We start from the raw sequence: 8,730 nt of genomic DNA on the forward strand, positions 1-8,730 counted from the left end.
CAGAAATGGGATCTTTTTATAACTTTATTATTCTATGTGCAAAAAGACAATATTAATAGAAGCATACAGTCTCTGACTTATCAAAATAAAAAGTCCACAAAATAGTAGAGCATTGCTAATAATCTATGTCAGCACAAATCGCTGTATTTTGCCATAATTGAGCCATAGAGGAGGGTATCCAAAGTCACCCTAGGGCAAAACATGCAAAACTAAGTTTACCTAACTATGAAAAATATGTTGTCCTGAATTTCTAAGATGCACTGCAGGGGGCTGGGGTTCTACCTGTTTCCCGTTCCCCCAACACTGACTGAAAGCCACATACAAAGGAGAACTACCACAAAACAGGGTTTCCGAATCCCGGCCCAAAAAATCTGTCCAGAAGATACCAAGATCCAGGTATTGAAAGCCACTGAGCAATCCAGGAGAGCCCAGGATAATTGCACCATCCAAGTTCTGAGCTCTGCAAAGATCATCAGTAAGTATATACATTAAGAATTAAGACAAAAAATCAGACTATAATTTTCTTCTGTTTCATAACTATGATGTAGTTTTTGAACAGTGAATTAAACCTAAACAATATGGATTTGCCCCAAATAAGAGGCAAAACTAACAGTATAAATTATTATATAATTCATAAGGAGGCTCTCTGCTTGGTCACTCATGCTCTGTGGCCATCTCCTGTTTGGACTATTGCAATGTGCTTTACGCAGGACTATCCTTGAAAAATATTTGGAAGCTTCAGCTAGTACAAAATGCTGCCACATGGACAATCTTTGGACCAAAGAAATGGCACATGTAACACCTCTGCTGCGCAACCTGCATTGGGTGCCAGTTTGCTTCTAGGTCCAATTCAAGGTATTAGGACCGTTAAAATCCTACACAGCATGGGGCCAGGTTACCTACAGAACTGTCTTCATACAGCTACATCAGTCCTTCCCATTGCAGACTGTGGAAACTTCAGATTGCAAACATAAAATAAATATTAGGATGGTCCATTATAATTTCAAATTGTACCTTAGCAACTGGTCCTTCCCACCCAGTTAGGCAGTGAAGATATGTTGCAGACCCTATCAACCAAAGAATTCTAACTGGTGGAGTCCAGAAGTCTTCTCTGTCATTGCCTTCACCCTGTGAAACATGTTTCCTCCCAGGTGAGGTGGGCTTCCATTCTCTTTAACTTTTGTAGTCCAGACAAAAAACACATTCAGAAGTACTATATTTTTATTGTAAGCTTACCTTAATAGATCTCGCAAGTCTGAAAGTATGCCCCCCCTTGCCCTTGTAGTCCAAGAAACTAGAGAGAGTCCCTTTTGAGAGGTTTGCCATGCTCCCATTCCTTCTGCATGCTCAGCTCGCTCTTACCCGACCATTGACAAGTCTGTGATTCATCCTCCTGTCTTCCAAAGTCATTCCTAAGGTCAGGGGTGTCAAACTGCCGGCTCGCGGGCCGGCCGGACGCATCATGTGGAAACTGCGCCCACCCCATTGCCAGCAATGGCAAAACCGGCCTGATACATTGCGCGACGTCACATGACGTCGCGTGTTTGACATGCCTGAATGAGGGGACTTCTATTTAGTTTGGGAGCAGGGATTCCCTTGGATTATTCTCCAATGTTTTGCCTTAATATTTTTATTCTCACAATCTAGTCCTTTTTTAAAATAAAGTCAGTTTTATAGTATACAGTTTTTATACAATAGTAATGTAGCTTTATTTTTATTTAGGATTTATTAACCTTTTCCTTCTTCAATGAAGCTTAAAACAATAACAAAATTAAAAAATAGGATACAAACTGTAGAAAAAAGAGATCCAATCCTTTATATAAACCCACATTTACAGACCACTCAAAAGAAACAATACAAAAAACTAAAAAGAAAACAAGAAGATCAGAACATATCTTCCCCAGCAAACAAAACCCAGATAAGCAAGGATTAATACCAGACAAGCAATCAAGCAAAGTACAATATCCTAATCAAGGAATTAAGGCAAAAACCACACCTCCACCAACACTGGCAGGGCAGCTCCTGTATATAAACAGGCAGCAAACCCCATGCTCTCTAGCACTGATGATGTTACTAATCAAATAATGAAATATCTGCAAGTAGCAAGCAACCAACCTCAGAGAGCACTAGGACTCCATAGCCAATGTCTCCTTTCAAATCCAGTAGGTCAAAAAATAGTTAAGATACCTGTTAAGTGATTATCTACTACCATCTTCAGTCACACATTTCCTTGGCTTCAAATGCCCTCATGAAAACAGTAGCATTCTGGAAAGTAGGTGTTATGCTAAACAAATAGTAAAGATTCTTCAAAGTAGATTAAAGATAAGCACAGTAAAAAAATGAGTATGTTCAATTGTTTGGATACAGCATACATCTACACTTGTAGATTATATAAGGAAATAGGTATATTTCCTTATAAGAAATAAACGTTAAGAAACAAAATGCAAAAAACCTCACCATTTATTATAGTAATAAATACATTCAACATCAGGAGAACTTTGAATATTTTACTGCACAGAGATCCTCTGAAATCCTCTGTATTGTTTAAAACTCATCTAGGGCTTAAGACCTGATCTCTTAGCATGTTAACAGGGACACCTCTAAGCACCTGCAAACTGCATTTATATCACTACGGCCTATCTCCCTATCTCTAGATAATAAATAAGGTGCTCAGGGTGTAGGAATGTAACTTCTAGAGCAACGTTAGCTTTTGAAACAGGCTTTCCCACCCTCGGGTTCTGCTGAGACTCGGGACGCCAAGCCCTAACAGCTAAGCCCCCTTCCTTTCTCCCACCACTCCTCTGCAAGCCAGAAACACTTACAGCGTGTGTCCGCAAACGTTGACCATCAGCTTGAGAGAAGGGTTCCTGTATTTGGTGGTCTTGCACCGGGGGCAACCTTGGTCATCCATGGCAGCAAGCTTTCGACTAAATTTGCCGCCGAAGACGCTGCTACCCTCATTCCAGAAAGGCGGCGTCCTACCGCTAAAATCGACCGTCTGGCTCTCTAGCGAGGAAAGAATCGTTCCGCTGTGCAGCAGGAGTAAAAAAAACCTTTAAGTATCTTGCGCCCTTTTGCTAATCACTTTGCGTGTGCTTTGAAAAAAGAAAGCGGATGAGAAGCGGGGAGGGCAAATTTGAAGCAAATTTCCTCAGCAGGTATTTAACCGTAATGTGAAACACTGTTATCCATGCTTACTCGGAAGTAAGTTCCATTCATCCGATGGATTTATTTCATTAAAAAAGCAGCTTCAATGCTTACAAAAGCGCCACTTGCGGCTTTAGAGCTAACATCACTTCACACGATTCCTTTCCCTTGGGACTTGCAGGAACTACTAGAGACAGCAACCGCAATAGCATTAGGAAAATCATATAGTAACAGTGGAATATGCTTCCTAATTCGATATATACCTTCCAAAAGTGAAAACCTCAGTATCTTCAGTGAGTGAGCAGTGGATCACTTACAACAAGACCCTACGCATAAAATTATTCATAAGTAAGTCTTCTGCATTGCATTGAATAGCATTTATTCCCCCTCAAATGTCTCTGAAATAAACCTGAAGCCTGTTGATGGGTTCCTATCACTTCGTTCCATTTTGTTTTGATACTGTAGGTCCTTCATAAACATAGCCCATTGATTTCAATAGTATTTACCCAAATCATTGACGGCTATTTTGGGTCTAGAGCGACTCTCAAGGATCGTATTGGAAACCAGTTTTTACAGACACAATCGAAGTAAATGTTCAAGAAAAGTTGCATTAGTCAGCACGACTCTAAAGCAAACATTGCTTCGTTTAATACTGTTTTGCGAAATCTCACTGGAAGAGAAGCACATAAATATTTCTTCAATAAGTATGCATAAAGAAGGAGACCCAGGGTTCCTTCATGTGCGCTTCTTTGGGATGAAATGAATGTGGCCATTTGTCCTAGCTCAAATTTACGTCTGAGGAAACATATATAGGGATCAGGCTACAAGTCTATCAGTGTTTTTGGCTTGGAGGAATGAATGAAGTTGGTAATGACATTGGCATTTATTTTCAAGCAAGAGAAGTATCCAGATAGTGGTGATGTGCAAGTGATGGTGCTGGAAAAGGAAAGGAACTGACCTATAGAACGACAGTGCAGCTTGATTGAAAGAAGCTGGCCAGGGATTCCTGGAAGTTTCTGAGTGAAGATTCTCACTGCACAGGCTTATACCTCCGAACCCCAGAGAGTTAGTTAATACAGTTGTGAGTCTCTCTTTGAGGTCAGACGAATGGAAGATTGGTATATAGATGTGCTTGGGGCCACTGAGACAAAGTCTAACTCATCCCAAGATTCCGGAAGTCTTCTTAAAAGCAAAGCCCATTGCTTATTTCCATTGAAATTAAACTAATTGAAAAATGTACCCACTTAGATGCTTCGTCTATCTAATTTGAGTTTTCTTTTTGAATGTATGGGATGGCTTCTGACATCACATTAGACTCTGACTATAGAATAAGCTTGGATTCGTATTAAATGGTGCGTGCGTGTGTGTGTGTGTGTGTGTGTGTGTGTGTGTGTGTTTTCAGAAAAGCCGGAGCTTCCATCGCACCGACATCCAAGTCACCGTCGACTATTATGGTCAAGGGCTGCCAGGCTCGAAGAGGACCGTATTGATTTCGTCAGCCAATTGGAGTAGAAGCGTTCCGAGACCGAGGTGGACGTACGGTAGATTTCTAGATTTAGACCCCCATCCTCCAGCTCCGTCCCTTAGCACAATTGCTCCCATGCCCGGACTTGCGCCTGTACAAATTGGCCACGTAAATTGCGCTGTACATGGCTCCAAAACTCCGGATAGCCGCTGAAAGACACAAAGGAGCTAAGAGTTGTCTGTATTTCCTTGTTGCCGTTTAGAGGTTACCCCAGCTCTGTATGGACTGAAGACAGTGACTCCTTACCACCTGCCACTCGGCTCCCGCGTCCGATGGTGAGCAAATACAGTAACTGAGTTCCGGCCGCTGAAACTCCAGCAGACCAAAAACGGCTCTGCTTTCATTTCCTTAAGGCTGAAAGCCTTGGGGGGGGGAGGTATGCCTAAGCACCAAGCCGGTCGTTCCACCTGCCTTGACTGTATTTGCCTGGGGTTCCCAAATCTAATTGCCCAGATGTAAACCGGGCATTCGGCTGCCTGCAAATGACTGACAGTGACTGAGCCATTCTACCCCTATATCTGTTCCCTTTCAGCGTCCCGGCAGCCAGATGTGTGGAAAAGGAAACTTGTTTCAGTCAGTCCTAGTTGCTTCTGAGCGACCGTTCTGCTCTAAACTTTTACATAAAAATATGTAAAAGGGTTTACCCAAAACCACTAACTCGGATTTAATTTTATTTTTCGGGACCAAAGAGGATCAACCATGCTGGGAGAGACATCTCCAGGCAGGTTAGAAGATCACTCCGATCAAGTTACAGAGGTATTAGGAATGCGGGGCGTGCATGTTGTTGAGGGCATAGATGCAAAGGAGCCTGGAACACACAGGTGATCCTTATAATACCCTTCTACTGCACTGGTTTGTAGGCACATCTCAAAAGTAGGATGTTTGCACTGAACCTCAAACCAGCCACACATCATTTTACACCTGATGTAGCTGTGATCCCGACTGTGTATGGTAACGTGATTCGAGGCTGACAAAAATCATTAACCTGTAATGCGAAGGCAAGCTAAGGTTGAGCCCGATGTCTGAAACAGGCTAAGGTTGAGCCCGATGTCTGAAAACAGCTTCTTCGAAGGTGATCCCGTTCTGATCAGGTCGGTAATGGGATTGTGCTTCCTATCCCTATTTCCCTATTTCCTCACCACAGCAAAGCCCGATTGTGGGGACTTCCCCGAAGTCAGCTGAGAAGTGCAAGTGCAGCTTGTTAAACCCTCATAATAGATTCAATCCACCTTGAAAGAAAGAGTTTCCATTTACAGAGAAAAATAAATTTCAAAGCTTCCCATCTTGATTCAGATTTCTTAAAACTTCCTGAATGCCTTATGAAAAAGAATGATATATTTATTAAATGTATTGCCACCCATCTCACTGTTAAGAGACTTTGGGTGTCTTATAAATATAATGCTACCTATAATGCTACCTACCTTGAGGAAATGGCAATAAAACTCTGAAATCCCAGCTCAGATTAGTGCCCTTCCAAAGAGCTGCAAAAGTTGTGTGGCTTGGCAGCGATGCTCAAAAACCAGATATGGCAGATTAAGATTCTCCTCACCCCATCCCCAAAACCAACCAGTACATTGATGCCTTGAATCAAAAAAGTTGCTTTAAAATAATTACATACCTTAACATTGCATTCTCCAATGTGTGTGTTGTGATGTTTCCCCCCCCCCCCCCAGGCAAGTCCCACTAAATTAAATGGGATGTGTCTTCATATAGCATACAGTAGTGTTGCTTGTGGAATATTGTTGCCTATTCCAACAATGGAAGAGAAATATTTGTATCTATTGATCCCCATGTCCTAGTCTGTGATGCTGAGGTGGACTAAAAACAGGTCATCCTAAGTGTTCTAAAACAAAGATAATGCCTGCTGTCATAAAAAGACTGCAGAAATAGCCTCATAGGAAAGAAACCATGAACAAAATAGTCTTTATCAGACTTTTTCATTTTCTGTTGTTCCTGTAGAAATCTATCAAGAACATCTTCTGGATGAGTCAGACCTCACCTGCACTTACTCAGCAATAAATCCAATGGTTTTAATTGGATTTACACCTAAGTAAACAGCCCTACAATTACACTCTTGTAATGTAGATCCAATCTCCTTTTTTGGCTTAGGCTTCCCCAGGCTGGTACTCTCCTAATGTATTGAACCATGAAGGCCATCATCCATAGTCAAAAATGGCTACAGCAGTTGAAAAATGTTCATAGTCCAGAAAAGAGAAAGCTTGGAAACTTTGTTAGTGGGTAAAGATGAAAGCTTAAACACACAGATCTGTGTATGCAAAATCTTGGAATCAATGGGGCTTCCCACTGAGCAAAGGTACATAAAAGTGAGGTTTAATTCCATTGAAGATAAACAAGCTTTTGGTAGAATGCAGGCAGGATTGGATCTGGAGAGCCAAAGTAAGTTTATTCCAAAAAAGTTCAGCTAAAATTCACTCATTTCAAGAGAATTGATTCTCATACCAGCATCCTTAGCATTATTCATTTCAGAATTAAGAAAAATTCTGAGAATCAAATAGCTCAGAGAGTATTGTAAAATTAACAATCAAACCATCCCATTCCATTATATTCTAATTCTACTCTACTGGGTTGTCCTTCTCAACCCAGAATCCTCTAGAAAGCTGGAGCTACATCCTCATATTTCTCAGACAGCATCGCCCAGGTTGCTCTGAAGTCTTCTTTCTGATATCAAGACAACCTTTGTTTATATCTTTCCCATATTACTTTCCCATTAAGAAGGAGTGCTTCTTACTCCTTCCTAGAAGAGCAATTGGGATTTTACCACTAGTTGTTGATTCTACTGAAAGGTGAAATGTTTTTGTAAATTAATGATGACATTTATAGTAAAGTGTAATTGATAATTTCCTGGAAACACAGAGAGCATTGTGAAAATGCTTACCTTCTTGTCTTGTCTAGTCAGAAGTCCCATTATGTGTTCTGTGAATCCAGTCACAAAGTGTTTATACTTTGACTACATGGTGCTCAATCTCTTATTGATTTGTTATTGTCATTTGGTTTTAATTATTGTTTATTCAGATGACTGTACATAAGATATTTATTTAAAACAGTCCAGCAACCCTACACCTTTCATACCCATGATCCCTCTAGGTATTTTAGATTTTAATTCTCACCCAGAATTATGGGAATGTTTATCCAGAAAACCAGCTGTGGAAAGTTGATCTATCCCACCACTTTTTGGAATATATTTGTTCTGTACCAAGTTACTGTTCCAACATATCAGGACATGCTTTTGTTCATACTTGATTATTTATCATTCACTAATATGTAGCTATCACCTATACTTGTTTAATGCCAACTTTGTGCTAGGCCATGTACATTATGGCTAATATTATGATTTATAATTGAAGAGCTTTCAGTTTATTTGCCCATAAAACATTTAAAGACATGGTGTAGAACAGACATGTCAAACACAAGGGGGGGGGGAGATGCGGCCCGGGAAGTGGTTTCACGTGGCCTGCGAAGCCACCCTGGAAACAGTGAGGGAACAGCCCCCCCCCTGCCTTGGCCCTGGCCCAGGTTGGCCGGGAGCCAATGTACAATTTTGTGGTAGCCATCTATGCTGAAATGCATTCAGTCTTAGCTCCACAAGGCAGTCTGGAAACAGCAAGGAACCAGCCCCTGCCGTGTCAGCCCCACCCCCTGGGTGCATGCTGGGAAGGTGTCACCCTTTGTGAGGAATGAAGAAATGCACCATCGTCTGGAAGTGGCCAGCAAATGGCCCTCGCCTACTTCACATATCCGGCTTGATGGGCTCTGCTCTGGTCCCATCCTTCTGCCAGAGACCCTCAAATCTGTCCCACTCCTGCCCAGGCCCCCACAGGCCCCCTTGACATGAATGATGTAGAGCTGGCCATGTCCACCCAGTAGGCCACACCCACTCCATCCATTCCCACCCAGTAGGCCACACCCACCCTGGCCACACACCCCCAGGGCAACTGCAATGCTGATGCGGCCCTCAATGAAATTGAGTTTGACACCCCTGGGGTAGAAGAATGGAAAAAGACTGAACTCCTGTGGCTCTGGTCCTATAAACTCAATAT

The 8,730-nt window shown here is 41.9% G+C and overlaps 1 protein-coding gene across 2 annotated transcripts in view; it reads right to left on the reverse strand.

Moving 5' to 3' along the window:
* MNAT1 (MNAT1 component of CDK activating kinase) overlaps positions 1–2,989 on the reverse strand; it is a 124,960-nt gene extending 121,971 nt beyond the window's left edge. For both annotated transcript variants that reach the window (XM_039319497.1, XM_039319496.1), the window contains exon 1: positions 2,823–2,989. In XM_039319497.1, coding sequence (XP_039175431.1) covers positions 2,823–2,911 — 89 coding nt within the window. In that variant the 5' untranslated portion in view covers positions 2,912–2,989. The remainder of the gene's footprint in view (positions 1–2,822) is intronic.
* Between the last annotated feature and the right edge of the window lie 5,741 nt (positions 2,990–8,730).

This window comes from Crotalus tigris, unplaced genomic scaffold (assembly GCF_016545835.1).
Source record: "Crotalus tigris isolate CLP2741 ecotype Arizona unplaced genomic scaffold, ASM1654583v1 scf7180000023598.3388751, whole genome shotgun sequence".
NCBI classification, from domain to species: domain Eukaryota; kingdom Metazoa; phylum Chordata; class Lepidosauria; order Squamata; family Viperidae; genus Crotalus; species Crotalus tigris.